Source organism: Triticum dicoccoides, chromosome 6B (assembly GCF_002162155.2).
Source record: "Triticum dicoccoides isolate Atlit2015 ecotype Zavitan chromosome 6B, WEW_v2.0, whole genome shotgun sequence".
In the NCBI taxonomy this organism is placed as follows: Eukaryota; Viridiplantae; Streptophyta; class Magnoliopsida; order Poales; family Poaceae; genus Triticum; species Triticum dicoccoides.
Genome location: NC_041391.1, coordinates 285,949,730 through 285,971,389, shown reverse-complemented (window position 1 = coordinate 285,971,389; position 21,660 = coordinate 285,949,730). Strand labels below are relative to the sequence as shown.

General features: G+C 45.6%; 1 protein-coding gene across 10 annotated transcripts; it reads left to right on the top strand.

Moving 5' to 3' along the window:
• The first annotated feature begins 5,186 nt into the window (after positions 1-5,186).
• On the top strand, positions 5,187-14,624 carry LOC119323323. Of its 10 annotated transcripts, XM_037596954.1 has the most exons (6): positions 5,187-5,813; positions 6,143-6,215; positions 6,293-7,261; positions 10,748-12,672; positions 12,780-13,467; positions 13,615-14,624. In XM_037596954.1, the coding sequence occupies exons 4-6, from the start codon at positions 12,542-12,544 to the stop codon at positions 14,131-14,133; spliced, it is 1,338 nt and encodes a 445-aa protein (XP_037452851.1). In that variant the 5' UTR covers positions 5,187-5,813; positions 6,143-6,215; positions 6,293-7,261; positions 10,748-12,541; the 3' UTR covers positions 14,134-14,624. The 10 variants fall into 10 exon arrangements, with proteins under 10 accessions (XP_037452851.1, XP_037452843.1, XP_037452849.1 ...); XM_037596946.1 differs by having other exon boundaries at positions 5,187-5,496; positions 5,609-7,261; XM_037596952.1 differs by having other exon boundaries at positions 6,143-7,261.
• The last annotated feature ends 7,036 nt before the right edge of the window (positions 14,625-21,660 follow it).

The window sequence follows — 21,660 nt, the reverse complement described above, 5'->3', positions numbered from 1 at the left end:
CAAGCTACCATGGCTCAGCGGTAACACTAGGAGACATTTCCCGGTAAGAGAGGCTACTAAAGATAAACAACTAGATAGTCAGATCCCACACATACCAAGCATTTCAATCATACACACAATATGCTCGATATGTGCAAATACAACGAAGCATCACAACATGACTCTATGACACAAGTACTTTATTTAAGGCCCAGAGAGCCATACATGACATACACAAAGGTACGGGTCTCACGACCCAACATACAAGTCATACAGTCATACAAACCAGCAGCGGAAGTAACTTGTCTGAGTACAGACAACTAGTAAAATAAAAGAGGCTTGGGAAGCCTAGCTATACTACAAGGTCCTTCACAAGCTCAGGGTCACCACCTGGGTCTTTCAGCCTACTCGTTGATGTCAACGTCTACATAGAACCCATCAGAAGGGGTTGCAGCGTCTTCTGTAAAAATGTAAATTATAGCAACATGAGTACAAAGGTACTCAGCAAGACTTACATCAGATCCTACATACATGCTTAGTATCAAGAAGGGTTGGTGGAGTTATTGCAGCAAGCCAGCTTTGACTCTTGGCTAGACTATCCTACGAGACTCCAACTTGAAATGGTTTTGCGCACACGAGTCCACTACTCACCAATTCAATACACTACCGAGGATCCGCCTCCGTCTTCCTACGGAAGAGCCATCCTCGGCACTCACACTTATCTTGAGGCTTTTAACAGTTCCCATTTACTTGTCTATGAACTGTATAGGCAACCAAGTAGTCCTTTACCGCGGACGCGGCTATTCGAATAGATTATGATAACCCTGCAGGGGTGTACTTCTTCATACATGTTTCCACCACTTAGCGTCTGCACACGACATGTGCTCGGCAGACTTCAAGCGAAAGCCGACGTGGGTGTAGACCACGACCTACCTAAACACTTAAGCCTCTGGTCCAGGTTTATCGCCTATTCAGGTTCCATCCGCAGGGAGTCCGGCCGAGGTTTCCCATACGGCCCCGAACGATGTGAACAGGGTTCCCGAGATACCTAACGGGTATTCGGTACACCGTGCCACGTACCTACCGCATCACAGCCCACCCCTACGGTCAGCGCTGTCCACGGCCTCTAGTAGGCTACAAACACCAGAAACTACTTGCAACTCCTGGACAGAGAGCTAGGGTGAATAAGAAGTCGAGCGGGGTCATATTTCAGGGCCCAATGCATGGTAGTAGCTGTATCTTAAATCACGCATACAGATCTCAGTGCTTAAGGTCGGCTTCAATGAAACAACCCACCATGTACTCCTACATGGCCTCTCATCGATACCTTTACCAAATCGTGTTCACCACACCACTCTCATTACCGACATAACATTTCACTCTAGCCCATCACCCAGATGAACCAGACCTGACACGACTCTAAGCATAGCAGGCATAGCAAGGTAGGAACAACACATACATATGGCTCAAACAACTCCTACACATGCTAGTGGGTTTCATCTAGTTACTATGGCAATGACAGGTCATGCAGAGGAAATGGGTTCAACTACCGTAGCACACAGCAGTTTGAAACGCGTTGTCTTAATGCAGTAAAAGAGAGCAGGAGCAAGAACATGGGATTGTATCGATATGATCAAATGGTTCGTTGCTTGCCTGATGGTTCGATGCACTGATACGGTTCTTCGTTAGGGTAATCACGGTACTCTTCGGGGACAGAACCTGCCGCAGAGAGCACCGATTCACAAACATTACCAAACAGTATGCAACAATATGATGCATGCATGAGACATGGCAAAATGAGTGTATTGGGCTAATGCAACTAAAACCAGAAGGGTTTGAACAAATTTGAATCAAGGATTCAAATTTCAAATTCAAATATGGCCTTTTAAATTGCTTTTCCTTGTTCTGCTTAAAACATCAATTTAACTTGTTTGATCATGCATGAAAATAGTACAGATGGATAGATTGGATTTTTCTGATCATTTTTCATATATAATTTGTCCAATTTGGAGTTACAGAATAAAAGTTATGAATTTTTGAAGTTTAAATAATATTCTGGAATTTCCTGATTTAAATTAAATCCAGAAAATCAATTACTGCGTCAGCCTGACGTCAGTGTGACGTCAGCAGGTCAACGGAACTGGTCCAGGTCAAACCTGACAGTGGGTCCCGCATGTCAGGGTGATTATTTTAATTAAAATTTAATTAAAACTAATCCTGTTTAATTAACAGGGCTGGGCCCCACCTGTCATTGACTCAGGGGAGTCAACCAGGGCCCACCCGTGGTCAAACCCGGGTCGGCTGCACCGGCGTTTAGCCGCCGGCGAGCCCGACGCGGCGGCGGGAGTGGTTTTGGCTATTCCGGCCACCAAATGGGCCGCGGAGATCACCGGAGTGGAGCTGAGGACAAACCGCAGCTCTTGGCGGAGTCCGTTGGGGTCGGGGTGGCCGGAGTTGGCGCCGGCGACGACCTTGGCGGCCACCGGTGTTCGGCCGAAGACGAACTTGACGCTAGAGGGTTCGGTGAGGCTCGTGGAGTAGCTAGCTAGGTGCTGCGGGACTTGGTGAGTAAGATGGACGCCATCTTGTGGCCGGAGGATGACCGGGAGCACGTCGGCGACGGGCTCCACGGCGGTGGGTGCGGTTGAGCTCCGGGAGGTTGCTACACGGCTCGGGAGCAAGAACGGAAGGGAGGGGAAGATGGCTAAGCTCACAGTGAGTGCGACGGAGTCCTTGGTGCGGCCGGAGATGGACCGGAGCGACGACGGCGTTGAAGGGGATCTCCGGCGACGGTGAGCTCGGGCGAGGTCGGTGCGGTGGTCTCGGGCGTTGCGAGCGCTCGGGGCTCGGCTGCTCGATGAAGTGGACAGCGGCGGAGCTCCTGGACACGGTGAGACGGCGTGGGGTGGTCGGAGGGCGTGGCTACGGCGAGGGGGTGGCGGCGATGGCGTCGGCCATGGCTGGGGCGTGCGAGGAGGAGGAGCTGGAGAGGAGAGGGGGTGTCTGGGGGGTTCGGGGGAGAGAGAGAGACCGATCCACGACGTCACCTGGCGAGGGGAACGGCGAGGCGGCGAGCAGGTGCGTGGCGCACGCCACGGTCGCCGTCGGGCGCCTGCCTGCCTGCCTGGCCGGCAAGCAGCTCGCTGGAGCGGTGCTGGGCTGGGCCGGCAGGTGGGCCGGGGGCAGGCGCCAGGTAAGCTTTCCCCTTTTTTTCTGTTTCTGTTTTTATTTAATATATCTGCAACTTTGTTGAATTTAATAAAATACCTAGGCAACTTCAAAAATCACCAAATCACTCCTGGTCCATAGTTGGATTATTTCCAACATGAAACATTTTAGTTTGGAGGTATTTGAGCATTTAAATATTTTATATAATTTTAAATGCCCAAATTCAAATATTTATGAATTAATTCAAAAACCCTAAGATGGCCTAGGAAAATGTGCACCACTTTTGGCAGAGGTTCTGAACCAAGACAAAAATGATGGGCATTTTAGAAGGGCATTTCAGGTTCATTGAAAATTATTTTAGTAAACCCTAGTTGGTTTCAGAGGGGACTGGGGGTTCTGTCATCCCCATTTCAAGTTTCTGATGAAAGAGTAAACATGATGCAGCACTCTAATGCATGACTAGCTAGGGTGTGACACATGCAATAACTGTCCAGGGCTTTAGGGGATAATGGCGAGCCTGCCCCGCAGTACACCACGGCCTCGATCTTCTCCAACTGACGCCCAAATCTCCTCCGCCTCGGGAAGGGCAGGAAGGCCGCGGAGCGGTGGTTGAGCGCGGTAGGCAGGGACATGGTGGGAGAGACGCTGGGTTAGGGTAATTTAGCGGAGGAGGTCGGCCCCAGGAAGCGCGGGAAGGCCGCGGCACGGTGACGCGGGAGCTGAGCCGAGCGGGACGCTAGCGAGGTCGTACTGGATGAGGTGAGGCTGGTCAGGCTGGTCATAATGGGGAGTAACTTAGACTAGTGTCATATGCATGACACTAGTCTAAGTTACTATCTTCATAATGGAAAGTAACATAATAGTGGTAACATAGATGGCTTCATTTATTAGCTCGTAGACTCATCTTGTCTTGAAAAGCGTTATGTTACATTAACATATTATGTTACCACATCTCATTAATTACTTGCCACATAAGCAGAATTTTCTTAAAGTGTGTTATGTTACTAGCTAAGTTACTCACACTATGACTAGCCTCATAGTGGGAGTAACATAGCAAGTAACATAGCACATCCCAAGAAAAGTTTGCTTACATGGCAATGTATTTAATGAGGAGAGAGATGGTTGGAGTAACATAATATGTAGTAACATAATATGTTACTGTAACATAACACATCCCAAGCCAAAATGAGTCTACATCTTAATAAATGATGGCTTGCATGATACCATATACATGTTACTCCCCATTATGAATGTGGTAACATAGACTAGTAGCATGCATATGAGACGCGAACTTGGTGCTCTCGGGTACCCGCGCACCCTATATGCGGAAAAAAATTTAGTAATCCAAAAAAACTTCAAAAAATTCCAAATCTTTTTTGGAATCAAACATGATCTGGTATTGTACTCATATAAAAAGTTTGGACAAGAAATGATTCATATTGACTTTACGGCAAAAAAGACAAGTTTATGACGACAATATAGCGCGTATAGTACTTGTATATAGCTTTTTTGCCGAATCTTCGACCCAGGATGCGACGAAAGTCATACTCTGACTAATCTTTTTATACGACTACAATACTTGCTCATGTTTAATACCAAAATAGGTTTGGAATTTTTTGAACTTTTTTAAATTACTAATTTATTTTTGCATATAGGGTGCGCCCGTACCCAGGTTCTCCTTCATATTTTTCCATGCATATGTTAATAGTCTAAATTACTCCCCACTATAACCAGACTGATAGGCCCGCTTGGTGGCGGCTGCATCGCCCAGCTCGGCACAAGCGAGGATGACGAGTTGGGTTACTTGGGTATCAGTACAATTACTATGCTCCCAAGATTGTGAGGCTTCTGGTGAATCGGTGGTCTGAAAGCTGTGTGGGTCAATGTTTTACATGGTGTGAACAAGTTCGGATGGCAGTTGAGTCCATGTTTCTGTATTGCATGCATTGGCTGTGTGTGGACTGCAGACACGTATCTTAGTCGGTTTGATGTTTTTCGTCGGTTCGAGGTATAGCTGGGGCGGACGAGAGGTGTCTAGCGGCTCACCCTTATCGCATTCATCAGTATTGTTCCGCCGGGGGAGGGCCTCGGGCGTTCGCCCTCGGCTTCCCTGGGACTCGGGCATCTGGCGCACCAGCAGACAGCCGCTAAGGAGGCGAGCGGTGGTGACAACTCAAGGAGGCGAGAACGACCAATACCTCGCCACCAGTGCAGGATCCCGTGGAGGCCGATGCATGTGAGGCCGATGTTGAGGCTCTGGTGACACATATCAGCTTCGTCTTTGTGAGCTTCTTCGTCTGGCTCTCCGGCGGCGGCTCCGACGTGTGCCATGTGGTGTCGCTGCCAGGGGTGAATCTTCTGCATGTGGCGTTCTTCATTTTCTTTAACTGTTGGGGTGGCGATGGTTTCTTTTCCTCTTCTGATTTGGGTGAGGCGAGTACCGATGCTGGTTCCCTTTCAGAGAAAGCAAGTGGCGCGCTGGTTCCTGCTCTGAGAAGGCATGGTGTCGTCGATCTCTTTAGTGGGCGGGAGGTGCGGATCTCTTCGGCTGCGTGTTTGGTGCCTGCTTGGCTGCTTCTTCGTCAGGGTCGAACCATCTGCTGCCGATTCCTTCTTCCTCTGCATCGATTTCTTCGGAGGGAGGCTGTAGCTGTGTCGGCTGGCGGGTTTGCATCCCTTGCGTCCTTCTTCTACCTACTCAGAGGCTTGTGATTGATTTGGAGCTTCCCTGATATGAATCAACCAAGCTAGCGTACACTACAATTCAGTATGCACACAAATGTTCACATTTTTTTTGAGTAGTTAAATAGTTAAAACATTCCCCTCTAGATCGATAGTTTGTTACTCCTGAGTGGTTGAATGTTTTAATAAATTACCACAAAATTTTAATAAGTAAAATCAGGGTGTCTTTTCTTTATATAGTTTGGTGGTGACTTTATTCATAAAATTTGTACAAGTGTTGTAGCTCGGCCGCTTAAGAAGATTGAATATACAGGAGATGGTTATCGACAAGAGCTTGGTGGCATCGGTGGTAAAATACAACTGACATCTTAAGTCTGTTTCGTTTGGTATGAAACTATGAATACAGGGGTAAGCAAATTTGTTATTATCCTACTTGCTCAACCATTACTAATTTCATTTCCAGGTATATCAGTCTGCAGTTTATGTAATACAAGCATATGGGGGTTCCATGCGGACATAAGGAATTCACGATGGTTCTCGCTGATTTAACATCATTTAGTGTATATGCCATCAGTCAAGATAATGTTGAATTTATGAGTTAGAAATGATGCTGAAGAAAGTAAGCCACTCAGGCTACCATCGGTCCAGTGTCGTATTGAGCACCACATGTTGTCTTCTATTGTAGGACACCTTAATGGTAGTGTAATATATCTCCAGCATAGGTTACTTTTAATCAATCATCTATTTGTTTGGAGTGGTTTCATTGCCATTTGGTAATGTAAAACATATCCTGTATCACCACTTAAAGCACAAACTATGCATTACAGAGCCGTCTCCACAGTCAATGGCTAGCTATTTCTGTATTTTTTTCTCATCCAATCCTTGAGTCATTAAAGAAGTGATTCTATAAAGGTTATAGCACGCTCATGAATGTGATAACACTTCAGGTTAGACTTGATGTTACAAACTTAAATCATTGGTTATGGTTATCTATTATATACTCCCTCTATTCCTAAATATTTGTCTTTTTAGAGATTTCAAATGGACTACCACATACGGATGTATAGACATATTTTAGAGTGTAGATTCACTCATTTTGCTCTGTATGTAGTCACTTGTTGAAATCTCTTGAAAGACAAATATTTAGGAACGGAGGGAGTATATTTTTAGCTAAATTATACGTGAAATGGATGATGATTGCCTTCTGTCTAAAAAAAGATGATTTAAAGCTGCAGTGTGGTTTCCTTTTTGGCTAATTCAGTTTTGGCTCTGTACATGATGCTTCTGACCACCATGTTGAACTATTTCCAAAATCATATAATTGATGCTGATGTCGCCCCATTGTGAGCAGCAGAGGTGTGATGCGGCCAAAGGCTGATCTCCAAATCTCCACCAAATGAATGGATGGTAACCTGAGGATACAAGGCCAGAGGTACTAAGACGATGTTATGCTATAGTTTGCAGTTTGCTTTATGTTCCTTTTGTTCAGCTAAGTGACATTGGAAAAACTGATTTCACCGTACCTCTTTATGATGGCATGTTGTCCTTTTGGTTTCACTCCCTGTAATGTCTATAAGGTTAGTTTAAGAGATGGAGGATTCCATTCAGTTTTAAATAGAACAAACCATTGTTAAAGAGTGCCCGTTACTACTGGTTCTCATAACTAGAGGGATGACATTTGTTCATTTGATTGCTAAAGTCGACATCTAAACGGTGAAGGACATAACTAATGGATCATCGCAACAAGTCTAGGCGCAGCAAAGTGCGCATGATCAACTAGTCGATTTGAAGTCGGGTGGAGATGCAATGTCAGTCGTTGCCGCTGCTCCTCGCCGCTCTTCTTTGCAAGCCCGTTGAACGACACCTGGCCGTGCATGGTGGCTGTTGGGTCGTTTGTCACATTTTTTTTTAAAAGGAGGATGACCCCCGGCCTCTGCATCTGGAAGATGCATGCGGCCATTTTATTGATTATTCTCGAGGACCTTACAAAGTATTACAACAATATGTCTGAATCCGCCATCTTGGCATCATATGCCACTACTCCTCCTATCCATATGATAAAGGGGCGCTAGCTGGGCCAAATACCCAGTCACTCACCTAAGTCTATCATCAAAAGTCAGCAGCCCCAGCCGAGCCACATACCGGGTCTGGGGCATGAACTGATCTGACGCACTCACATGTGTCGTCGCCGCCATCTTTCATTGGTCCGTCTTCAGAGCAGATATTGAGGCTACTACCTTGTCAGGCCACTCAGTCATCGACACCACCATGACGCCAGACAGCAACCCCTGCTGCGCGTGTCCAGCACGGTGCATCAGGCGTCGAGTCTCCACTGCACCATGCAGCCGAGATCCGCCGTCATCAATATGCAGGATGAAGCACCGCTCCACCAAAAAAGCCGCCCATTGGTCCCTCGAACCCGTGTACACCTCCAAGAATGACGCCCCCAAGGAGGAAACGACACCAACGCGCCGCCGTCATCTGATCTATTGATCTAGGGTTTCCCCCGGAGGTAGCAGATAGAGGTCTGGAGCTTCTCCACGGCGAGGCCTTCAAGAAGGTAATGACACAAAAGAGTGCCACCAACACCGGTCTTGGCAAAGCCGAGAACTAGGTTTTCACCCAGATCCACTGAAGTGACCTCCATCAAGCATCGTGTGCACGGATCACTGCCGATCTGAGCCGCCGCACATTGAGGTCGCACCGGCCAGATCAGATCTGTCTGTAGGGCAAACCACACATGGCGCCGACCCAACCACCAGGTCCTCCATGCCGCCACCACACCTTGCTGCCGTCGAAGCCGGCCAGCAGCACCGGTGGTGAGCCAGATCTGGCCGCCTGCCAGACCCAGCAACCCTCCTCCGCATGGCAGCCACAAGAGGCGCACAACTCCCGGCCAGCAAACCTGCAGGTAAGCAGCATCGCCTGCGAGCAGAGGTGGGAGGGCCGCCACCCCAAGCAACCATGACCGGATCTGAGAAGCGAAGCAGAGTCGCCGCCTCAGACCATAGGGAGCCGGAGGCGCCATCCCGCGAGCAGCAACCGGAATCAGGGGACCGCCGGAGGAGCCACCCTCCAGATCCGCGGTCCTGGCCACCGGAGCGCCGCAATGCTGGGCCGCCGAGGAGGACGAGGGAGCGACCTCCCTCCACCAGAGATGCGCGCCATCGCGCGGGGAACGCCCCGCCGCCGCCGTCCACGGTGCGGGCTTAGCCTGGCCACATCCTCCGGCAGCGGCGAGGGGGGGAAGGGGTGGCGAAGGGGGGCGCCGCCGGCCGACGATTGGGGTTCCCCCGAGCCGCCCAGGAGCGACGCGGGGGTCGGGTCGTTCGTCACATGGCTTTGCAGACATGCCACACTCCCGTTAACACATCTGTTTTTTTTTGAAGGACCCAGTTGCCTGGCTTTTCATTGATAGTTACAGAAAATGGTAAAAAAGTTTGATCGACGTTCTAAAGGAGAGCGCGCAGGCTCCCCCTCCTCGGCAACAGAAGTTTGATCGAGGTTCTGAAGGAGATTAGCAACTGCAGTTTGATTGGGTTGTTAACACATCTGTTGGCCGCCACATTTGGCACACACACATGTGACACATCTAAAGTTCTGAACCAGAGGTGCATGTAGCAGTGAAGAGGTAATAGCACTGCAGGTCCCTGAACTTGCATGTCAGGTGATGGTTTGGTCCTTGAAGTTGAAAAAGCTGATTATTTCATTCCTAAACTTGTCATGGATGTGCAAGTTTAGTCCACATCCAATCAGAACTCGCCAAGTGGAGCCAGGTGGCCTGGGCTAGTCAGCGCCGCAAGTTTTTCAGTTAGCCCCCTGCCTTTATCACGAATCAACCCGCACTACTCCTTGTCCCCCTCGAAGCAAAAAACACCTGAATTTATTTTGTCCCCCTCCCCACCCCAATCATTCATCCACTTGGCTTTGGTTGCTGTCTTGCTCGCGCCGACCGCATGCGTCGGGTGCTGGCTGACGTCAACAACCATGGCGGCGTCGTCGCCGGAATACACTGGCGGTGTCGTCCCTCCTCCGACCGCGCATCAAGTTCGCCCGCACGGCATCTTTCCTCCCGACTATGGTGCGTCCTCCTCCCCTCTCTGCTCTGTTCCTCCCTCCTCCTTTGGTTTGATCGTCCTGTCGTGTCGTCCGCAGCATCGGCGGATCACCCCCTTTGGATAGCGCTGCGGGTATTTACGATGGATTTCTGTGTCTATACAGCTTCCGGCGCTGCGAAGCTGGTTATTGAGGTGGTCGTTGATTTCAGACTAGGGTTTAGGCTGTGAAATTTAGGATTTCGCCAAGAAGCTAGGGTTCTTGTGTTTCATGTTCTTTCGGGCACAATATATTATTTTGACCAGTTAACATTGACCAGCAGAGCACATTGGTGCGAAATCTCTTTTGGTTGTAGGGTTGACATTGAACAGTAGGGCGCATGTTTGTACTTTTAAAAACATGAAATTTGTAGTTGTAGTGCTGCTGTTTAGTAGTTGCTCAATAGTTTAGTAGTGCCACTACATCATTAGAATGCCTTTTTGTTGTTTTATCTTGCTAGATCAGTTATCTGAATGTAGTAAGTTAACTGAATGTAGTCAGTTAACTGAATTTGGTCAGGTAACTGAATTTAGTCTTGAAGATATTATTGTTGACTGTGGCTGGTTGAGTTTGGTTGAAGATTGTGCTTACCCTGTTTCTTGCAAAAAGAATGCATAACTGAATTTCCTCAGTGAACTTGCAACATGCACTTAACTGAATAAATTAAGTGAACTTGCTGCTTGGAGTTAACTTGCAGGTTACACAATTTAGTCATATGAATTTATTAAGTTGAGTTGCAGTTATTTTACTCTTCAGTTATCTACTTAGAGGTTGTTTGAGATGTGATATGCTTTGGCTTACATAATGCACTTTCTTGCTGAAGTTTGTGATTCAACAATGGGACAGATTGTGGACACCCCTTTCTTTACACTGGAACTTGAGCATGGTGGGCTTTTCTATGGACCAAGAAATAACATGGAGTACTATAATCCTTCTGTGGAGGTGATTGACTATGTTGATGCTGGCACATTCTCATATTCAGCTATTGAAGAGCACTTGCTATGGTTGGGATATCCTGTGGCTGAGCACATAATTTATTGGTGCATGCCTGACAAAATGATTTCAGATGGTATGTTGAGAATTAGAGGTGATGAGGATGTGCAACACATGATCAGAGCTAGTAGTCAGCATAAGGTGCTTGCACTAATGGTTGACCATGCAGATTTCATCAGTAATTGCAAGGAAGATTTGGTATTGACAGTGCCAACAGTTCACAGTTTTGTCATGATGGCCAGGTCAAATATTGTTGCAGCCAGTGTAGCATCTTCTCACAGCCTCATTTCAATAATTGAAGAGCTCATTTCAGAGGTGGCAGCAGATAACATAGAAGCAGACAACTTGGTTGCTAATGGAACAGAAACAGAGACTTTGCTAACTGATGGTGCAGAGGATGTAGTGCTCTCAGATTCAGAGTTCAGTGATAGTGATTATGACATAGATGATGGAGATGATGATTTATATGAAGACAACATTGATTTTGATGTTTGATGAAGAAGCTGAGCAAGTTGAGGAAGAGGTGGAGCCAGACTATTTACTTGAGGATGAAGATCTAAACCTCTTTGTTGAAGGGCAAGAGCAACTGGAATACAAGTTCAAAGCTTTCAATTCCAAGGTGGACATGAAATCCCCTATATTTAACTTAGGGATGGTATTTGCTGATGTGGTTGTGCTGAGGAAAGCCCTTACTGCTTATTCTATAAGGAATAGAGTGCAAATCAAGAAGGTCAAGAATGATAAGATGAGATTAGAGGCTGTCTGTCAGAGAGGTTGCCCATGGCTTCTTAAAGCTAGCAAGGACAACAAGACTGGAGGATTTGTCATGAAGGCCTACTTTGCAGAGCATGTCTATCAGAAAAAGTGGAAGTTGAAGGATTTGACAACCAAGTTTCTTTGCCAGTTGTTCTTGGATGAATTTAGAGATGACCAGAAGATGTCACTTGGAACATTTTCAAGGAAAATTACTAAGGAATTCAATGTTACTCCTAACAGATGGAAGCTTGCTAGGGCTAGAAAGGAAGCACTTAATGAGATTCATGGTGATGAGGAAGAGCAATTCAGTAGGCTTTGGGACTATGGACAAGAATTGAGAACCAAAAACCCTGGGTCTACATTTCTGCTCACAACTTCAGTGGTGAAAGATACAAAATTTCCATTGGGCAGGAAATGTTTGAAAACATTGTACTGGTCATATGATGCATGTAAGAGAGGATGGCTAAAGGGCTGCAGGCCAATCATTTTCATTGATGGTTGTCACATGAAAACAAGGTTCAAAGGAGTGCTACTTAGTGCTGTTGGTATTGATCCCAATGACTGCATATTCCCAATTGCAATTGGATGGGTGGAAGTTGAGTGCACAGGTTCATGGGAGTGGTTTCTGACCACTCTCAGAGATGATCTCAACATCACTAACACTGCCCCTTTCACAATCATGAGTGACAAACAGAAAGGTTTAATAAATGCAGTGCACAAAGTTTGGCCAGATTAAGAACACAGGTTTTGTGTCAGACATATTTACCAGAATTTCAATGAGAAGCACAAAGGAGAGGTACTGAAGAAAGACTTGTGGGCAATTGCAAGATCTCCAAACAAAGTGAAGTGGAGAGAAAACTGTCAGAAAATGGATGACCACAGTTCAGCTGCTTTCCACTGGACTGAAAGACTAGAGTGGAAAACTTGGTGCAAAGCATTCTTCAGTGAATTTCCCAAATGTGACATCCTGCTCAACAATAACTCTAAGGTTTTTAACAGGTACTTTGGTTGTCATTTTGCCAAGTTGTTTTGATTTTAACATATAACCCATCTGTACTACTAATTATCATATCATACTAACATGTTTTCTTTCTATCTGTATGTAGGTACATCCTTGAGGGCAGAGAAATGCCAGTGCTCAGCATGCTTGAGTACATTTTCTATAAGATGATGGACAGGATTGTTAGCAAACAAAGAGAAGCTATTGAAAAGTGGGCAGGCCAGAGAATATGTCCCAAGATCAAGAAGTTAGATAAGAACACAGAGTTTGCTGCTAATTGCCATGTAACAGAAGCTGGCCAGCAAATCTTCAGAGTTCAGTCTGGTAACAATAGCTACACTGTGGACCTCTGCTTGTACATATGTGATTGCAGGAGATGGCAGTTATCTAGAGTACCATGTGGCCATTCCATAGCATGTTGCAGGGAGGAGAGAATTGACCCAGAGACACTGGTTCATGAGTGCTATACTGTTCAGACATATCTCAAAGCTTATGGATACACTCTTGTCCCTCTTGCAGACCCTAAGAAGTGGGAGAAACATAATGGCTATAAGGTGTATCCACCAGTGTTCACCAAACAGTTGGGTAGACCCAAGAAAAATAGGAAGAAGACACCAGAGGAGAAGATCAAGAATGGTGTTAGGCTTTTGAACAAAAAAGGTGTTACAATGCACTGCTCTATTTGTGGGAGAGCTGATCACAATAGAAAGGGGCATTACAGATGGCAGGAGGCTCTCATTGCAGAAGGGGTAGAGGTTGTTGATGAGAACTATGATGACCCAACATTTCTTCAGGTGCATGCATTTTACAATACTTGAATTCAGTTCAATGCATTTCACTGAATTTTAATGCATTTGTTGTACTTATCTGAATTGCACTACATTTCACTGCATTTCACTGCATTTCACTGCATTTTACTGAATTTTACTGAATTTGTGCAGAACATCTTCCCTAACCAGCCAGATCCTTTACTGGATCCAATTGGCACACCATTCAGTATGGTCTACAACATGACTCAGAGAGAGCTTGCAAGAAGAGCTCCTCAGAGGGTTCATGGGCCACTGCCTAAGCAATCTGCATTTGTTGCTGCTGCTAGTGCTGCAATACCTCAGCCAAGGATCACTACAAAAATGAACATAGGTAGACAGACAAGGGCAACCACAGTAGCTGACAAAGGAGAAGGATTTAGTAGGGGAAGAGGAAGAAAAAGACAAAGAAATCCAGATGCAGGCAGAGGAGCAACTACAAAGAGAGGAAGAGGGTCAAATTCAGTTGCAGGCAGAGGAAGAGGGTCAAATTCAGTTGTAGGCAGAGGAAGAGGGTCAAATTCAGTTGCATGCAGAGGAAGAGGAGCAAATGCAAATGCAGGTAGAGGAAGAGCAGCAAATGCAAATGCAAGGAGAGGAGAAGTTCCATCTGCAGGGATAGGAGAAGCAGCAAATGCAAATGCATATGCTTGAAGAGGAGGAGCAGTAAATGTAAATCCAGATGCTTGGACATGAGGATCACTACCATTTGCAGAGACAGGAGGATCAATGCCATTTGCAGGGAGAGGAGGATCAATGCCATTTGCAGGGAGAGGAGGAGCAGCAACAACAAATACACATGCTTGGACAGGAGGATCAATGCCATTTGCAGGGAGAGGAGGAGCAGCAATAGTTCCACATGCAGGATGGAGATGGCTTCTGTTTGGAGATCAAAGGACAATTCCTGATCTCAATGCTCCTGCTGATGATTTCATGGCACCACATTAGTGAATTGGTGGCAGTTATTGTCTGCCATACTTTTTGTTAAGGCCTACAGTAATTTAAATTATGGACAGGCCTTTTTTGATAGGCAAACAGTGGCTTATATTGTCTACTTTTTGATGGCAAACAGTGGCATTCATTGCCCTTTTTGTAACTAAATTTGATGATGATGCATTTTAGTGATCTAGTTTAAGTTGGAATTAGAAGATGCAGTATTAGTTAAGTTATTTAGTTAACTGAATACTGTTGTTGTTTCGGAGTTCAATTAAGTGATCCATTTCTGTTGTTTGTTAACTGAATACTGGTGTTGTTTTGGAGTTCAGTTAAGTGATTTAGTTAACTGCATATGCAGATAAGTGCACATGTAGTTCACTGAAGGAAACTGCTGTTGATAACTGAATTTTGCTGCTTTTAACTGAAAAAAGCTTAAAAATGTTTTGGAGTGAATACTTCTGTTGTTAATTGAATACTGATATGTTTTGTAGTGAATACTGCTGTTGTTAATTAAAAAAATTCCAAAAAAAAATGTTTGTCCTGGGTATCGAACCCTGGACCCTTTGTTCGATAGGTTGAGCTCCCTGCTAGTGCGCTAGTACTAGTGATCTTGCTAGATACTCATTGCGCCGCTTGTTATAGTGATCTTGCTAGTACTACTGCTTATCAGAGCGGTGTCGTTCCCTCTTCCACTCCTATTAAGAGGCCACCACCCACCGCGCACCGCCCCCACTCACCACTTGCGTTTCACGATGTCTCGGGATCTACGCTCCCCACCTCCCACTCCACCACAAGAAAACCCTCGCCGGCCAGCTCGACGCCACCGCCGACGCCATGGACAACCACCCTGCATGGCAGAGGATGGTCGACGAGCTGGCAGGCGACAACCAGGTCGCACGCGCGGAGCTCCAGGAGATAGGCCGGTGGTTCCTAAGCATCGACATGCTTAGGTACCACACGTGCGCCCTCATCGATGCGATGATCGACGACGAGAAGATGCGCGCTCTTGTGGATGGCCCAGGTACCCCTCCGGCCAACATCTTCCATTTTGCAATGGTAGAGGCGCGCTCCGACGATCCGCGGCAACGCTCGCGATGGTGGATGTACATGTCCGCCACCACGCGGGAGCCGCAGCCGGATCCGAACTGCGTGTGGTCGAGGATGCAACGCGTGACCGACGTGGTTGTGGCCCTGCCTGCGCCGGCGCCCCTCGTCCACATCGACGACGATGACGTCTCTCTGTCGTCCGACTCGGAGTACTGCAAGGTGGACTCGAACAACGACTCGGGGTACAAAGGGGATTCGGACTCCTCTGAATCGTATGCCTCGTCTGACGATGACGAGGTGTCGGTCGTTGTCCTGTTGGACGACGAAGAAGAGGAGGAGGAGAACAAGATCCAGATGCTCGCTCCAGTCCACAACGCCAGGGAGGGCGACAGAGACCTCCCGATTGACGTGGAGGTGCTCCTAGATGTGCCTGACATCGTCAAGAAGGAGGTGGTGGCTGAAGCAGAAGAGGAGAAGGTGGCGGCGGCAGCACAGGAGCCGGAGAAGACGAAGAAGAGGCCATTTGCAGGGGAAATGCGCCGCTCGGAGCGCCTGAAGCAAATGAAGAACCGAAGATGGTGAACTGAAGGTGATGAACTGAAGATGATGCAGTAGTTAGGTATGTTGACTAGCAAAATTTCAGCATATAAGTTAGTGATATTTTGGTTAGTTTATGTTAGGTGTGTTCTATATAAGCAGAGCACATAAGTTAATTGTAATGTGGAACTGTTGTTGTTATCTGGTTGAACTTTGCTGCAATGCAGTAGTTAGGCACATCTGGTTGAATTACTTTGCTGCAATGCTATCTATATAATTATGCTGCTGTTAGAATGCTATGTTACAATGTTCTTTGCTGCAATTGTTGCTGAAATGTGGTACTATGTTTCCATAGAGTGCCACTTATGATCTGGTCTGTAGCTAACTTTTAACATGGCATGCAACAGTTCTGTAGGCCATGCATTTCACTTGGTTGCAATGTTGTTGCTGCTGCTGCAGCTGTGCTTGCCATGCTGTTGTTGCTGTGCACTACTCTACATAGCAGCTGTAGTATACAAGTAGTAGATATTCAATTGGCTACATACATTTCTGTTAACTACATAACTGAATATAACTCATTTAAATTCAGTTAACTGAATCTTCAGATTACTGAAATTTTTGTTGTTAACTGAAAAAGGCTCATTTAAATTCAATACACTAAAGATTCAGATAACTACTAACACTAAAAGCAGTCATACAGATTTACATAAGTAGTTAACTGACACTGTAAAAATTGCACTAAACTAGAGACATTTAGATAACTAGTAACACTAAAATCAGTCATACACATTTGAGTTAACTAAAAGTAGTCATAAAAATAAAGTGCATTACATAATACTGGCATTACACCAAGAAATTTAGTACAACTAATTGATAACTCCAACTTAAGGCAGCAGCATTACAGCAACAATGAATTACTCAAATTCATCTAAGATCTCCTTCACCCTCCTTATCTTGCTCTTGTTCTCCTCCTTGTGCCTGAAAAAAATCACCAATCATGTACTCTAATTTCTTCTTCTCCTTCTTCAGCTCATCCCTCTGTGACACCACTTTGTCCATCTCTTCTTTCATCTTGTCCATCTCTTCTTTCATCTTGTCCATCTATTGCTTCATCTCATCCCTCTCTTTCTTTGCCTTAGCCCTCAAAACCTGATGTATGCTAGTGCTAGATTTAGCAGCCAGCTTCTTCTTCTCATGCTCTTTCTCTAGGTCAGAAAGAGCAAGTCTTGCATTTCCCAACTCAGTAATTGCCTACTCCTTGTCAGCCACCATCTTAGCAAAATCTAGTTTTAAAAACCTCAGATCTTTTTCCATCTTTTCCTTCTCTTTCACAACCCTGAAATTTTCTTCAGCGTTAACTACATTTTCCCTGAGCCTTAGCTTGTTCTCATCTTCATACATGCCCCAAACCCTAGCTAAACTCATCTTCAGAGTGGCAGGCCATTCAGGGTCAATCCACTCCACAAAGTTGCATTTAGGTATTTCCTACAATTAAGAAAGAAAACAACTTTAGATAAATGAAAAAAGCTTGGGGTTCAGTTAAATTTAGTTAAGTGCAGTTAGGTTCAGTTAAGTTCAGTTAAGTTCACTTAAGTTCATTTGGTCCAGTTAAGTTCAGTTAGGTTCAGATAAGTTCAGTTAAGTTCATTTGGTTCAGTTAAGTTCAGTTAGGTTCAGATAAGTTCAGTTAAGTTTAGTTAAGTTCAGTTAGGTTCTGTTTAGTTCATTTAAGTTCAGTTAGTTCATTTAAATTCAGTTAAATTCAAAAACAAGATGTTGTTAACTGAAAAATCAAGTTAAGTTCAAAAACAAAATGCTGTGACAAACTCTTAAACAAATGACAGTAAGATGAAACATTCCAAGAGTTTGGATTTAACTGTAGATCTAACTAACCTTTTGTGCACAAGAAAGATACCTCCTTCCACTATCAACTGATTCAAAGGACACCAACTTCTCACACACACAACTGTGTTCACATCGAGCTGCAAGATCTGGAGCAAGGCCTCTCCACTCAGAGCAGAAAATGGTAACAGGAGCAGGAGCCTACAACACATTCTAGTCAGCAAAATTCCCAAATCTTGCACTAACCCTAACTGCCCCTAAACTGCCAGAGGAGTAGTGGTAGTGACGAACTAACCTCACCTGTGACAGAGTAGCCGTCGGACGAGGAGCTGCATCCTTCACTCCAAGAAACCATGGCGGCGAGCTGGCGTCGCCGACGAGCTGGACGGCGGCGACGTGCTGGAGCAGAGGAAGCAAGCGAGGGAGCAGAGGGAGCAAGCGAGGGAGCAAGCGAGTGGAGGGGGAGCTGCCGACAGGATAGAATATGCCAAGGAATATACCAACACATGTGCCACATTGTGTAGTAGTGCGGGTTGATTCGTCACAAAGGGAGGGGGCTAAGTGAAAAATGCAGTGCGCTGACCAGCCAGGCCACTTGGCATCCACTTGGCCAGTTCTGATTGGCTGTGGACTAAACTTGCACATCCATGACAAGTTCAGGGACCAAATAATCCACTTTTTCAACTTCAAGGACCAAACCATCACCTGACATGCAAGTTCAGGGACCTGCAGTGCTATTACCTCAGCAGTGAAACACCCGCTGGATCTTCGTCTCATCATCTGAGTGATGATTGCAGACGTAATAGCACTGCAAGTCCTTAAACTTGTAGTGGATGTGATGATTTGGTCCTTGAAGTTGAAAAAGTGGATTATTTCATCCCTCAACTTGTCATGGATGTGCAAATTTAGTCCAGAGCCAATCAGAACTTGCCAAGTGAAGCCACCTGGCCTGGGCCGGTCAGCGCCGCACATTTTGTAGTTTACCCCTGTCTTTATCACGAATCAACCCGCACTACTACACCTAAGTTAACTGGTGGGTATATTCCTTCTCTGTGTCTCATTGCACAAAACACTACCGACCAGAATGGTTTGCTAGCAGATTTGCACACGACCTGATGGCCTGTGGACAAGCATGGATGCACACACAGTTCCTTCCGATCTTACCTCAAATTGCCGGTATTAAGAAAGGGAAGCTTCAGGCATGGAGAAACTGTACATGTATCAAGTGACAAATACTTGCAACAGAACATATAGCAGCATAAAGAGTCTACAGAATGTGTGTCGGGCAAAGTTGCAAAACAGCATCATTTTCCAGGCCTTTTAGCGTTTCTCTATACAATGATCACATGCCATCTACTAACAGCTCTCAAACACTATACGCTGGTACTCTGACGAGCGAATTCAGAACTAGGTGCAACACCATCCAGCCATTCAAATGAAACATGATATTGAGTGTTGTCTACCCTGGGACGCTGCCGCTTAGTTGCCGGCATTGATTCCAAAAATACCGACCTTGTGCATGTTTGATAGTTTCGCAACAATCAGTACTGTGACTACAATGGTGTTCAAAAAGAGCATAGGATGTTGATAGTCTGTGGTGTGCGAAGCGATCAAGTACCTTTATATTCCCTACAGAAAATAACTAGCCTAGCTTTATATAATACTCAAGAATGTACCAAAGATATACTTGCACTAACAAAAACAAAAACAGAGTCTATTAATATGAGAGTGACATAACAAAGAATTCATTAGAGTATTTGTTTATTTGCACTAAAGAGCAAACCCAAATTCAAAAATACTCCCAAACATTTGTGCGCATAAGTAGATTATATCTGCATCACGTGAGAATGAAGACTCTTCACTAATAGGTCTAAAATAGGAGATTCTTTGGTATACTCATACAGGGGAATGTTTGCAAGCATATATAGAATCCAACATCGGAAAATATGTAGTCTATTTTCGAGTATGTCATTTTCTACTTTACGATCGACATGTCTTAATCTCGGTATTAAATCTGCTGAAAGTATCTGGGAGGAAATTTCAACAAATACTTTACGGTGAAGCGCCAATGATGTACGTACCTTATTAAGACTAGACGGGTGAAAAGATGACGATAAATAGACTTCAGAATAATATCTGAACCCATTGTGAGCCGCTCAAAACTCTGAATATTACGACAGGGGCGCGCGAGATATTAACATCATGAGCCACCCAAAAAATTAAGCTCTTTATCTTGTCAGCGTCCACTTGTACCGAGCTACCAACTGCGTATCAAATCAGCTTACACAGTTTCAACCACAAGGAAAAAATTAGTATCTTTGTCAAAGATAAAAATATGTTAATATCCACAAGGAGAGACATGATATTTCTCCCTTGCAATGAAATTCAGAGTGGATAGTTGAACATAGAAACAGAGACAAAAGAATCCAGCAGAAAATGGGACTCGGTTGTCTCAAAACCATATGAAACCTCACAGCAAAAATCTCAGACTGGAGTGTTAACAGTGGAAGGAAAGTCAGGTTAAGCATCAAATTAATTTTCCAGATGACCACCAACCTCAGGTTGCTGCTGGTGCTTGCAAAACCAGGAAGCGGTGATTACGCTTGTGTGGAACCATGATGTAGTTTCAGAAGCACAGTCACTCCTTCCTTGCTACAACAACTGCAATGTTATCTACCTTAACCTGAAGGAGAAGGATGCAGTTTGCAGAGCACGGAATTCAGCAGCTCACAAACAACACTTCCTTGGAATCAGCTATGTGATCCTGAAAGCACTTTTTAATTCCATGTACTGAGCTGAGCACAGATAATAACAGACATACAGGCGACAAAAAGAAATGCATTTGAATTGATGCGATCTCCTATGCCGAACAGGCTACAAACACAAACATACTACTACTGCCTCCGTTCGGAAATACTTGATGCTTGTTTTCAGAAAATGAAGGAGCATATATATCATCCAGTATATACCAATTGAATCTATATACTATCCATCTTTGCCCAAAAGAATCAAGGTATGTACTGTATGTATCGTCCCCTTAATTGCTGCGCAAAACTTTACAGTGCAGACGTTGTTTTGTGCAATGAGACCCAGAGAAGGAATATACCCACCAGTTAACTCAGGCGTAGTAGTGCGGGTTGATTCGTGATAAAGGCAGGGGGTAAACAGCAAAATGCACGTCGCTGACCGGCTTAGGCAAGCTGGCTCCACTTGGTGAGTTCTGATTGACCCTGGACTAAATTTGCACATCCATGACAAGTTGAGGGATGAAATAATCCACCTTTTCAACTTCAAGGACCAAATCATCACATCCACTGCAAGTTTAGGGACCTGTAGTTCTATTACCTCATGATTGCAGTGTGCGGATATGAACCAAGTCACCCGTATACCTGGCTCGCCGGCGTGCCGTACGCGCTCTCAGGTTGGCACCACTTGGTTGGTCTGGACTGCCATGTGCGGATGGATGGGAACTGGGGATACACTCTGCGCCGGCAGAGGGGCCATCATAGTAGCTGGATCAGCAAGATTTGTCCGGCTCAGTGATAATAAACAAGTGCGCGAGCTCGATCGGGTCAGGGCGAGGTTCACTTGGACAAACCACCAAGTTGATCCGACTCGCTCGGTCCTCGATCGGGTCTTCGCCTCCCCTGAGTGGGACATTCGTTGCCCCCTAGCATCGCTCCGGGCGATTACACGGATTGGTTCAGACCACGTCCCCCTACTCCTCTCTTTGGAGAATGATCATCCACCCCTACCGCCCCGCTTCCGCTTCGAAATCTTCTGGCTACGACAGCCTGGATTTACTGTCGCGGTGGTTGC

What these genes read in the sequence shown, in the direction of transcription:
- LOC119323323 (XM_037596946.1), top strand. Translation starts at nt 12,542, where the DNA reads ATGGATGACCACAGTTCAGCTGCTTTCCACTGGACTGAAAGACTAGAG. An exon ending in AACTCTAAGGTTTTTAACAG is followed by an intron (nt 12,673 to 12,779) that starts GTACTTTGGTTG and finishes ATCTGTATGTAG; the next exon opens with GTACATCCTTGAGGGCAGAG. An exon ending in ATGACCCAACATTTCTTCAG is followed by an intron (nt 13,468 to 13,614) that starts GTGCATGCATTT and finishes GAATTTGTGCAG; the next exon opens with AACATCTTCCCTAACCAGCC.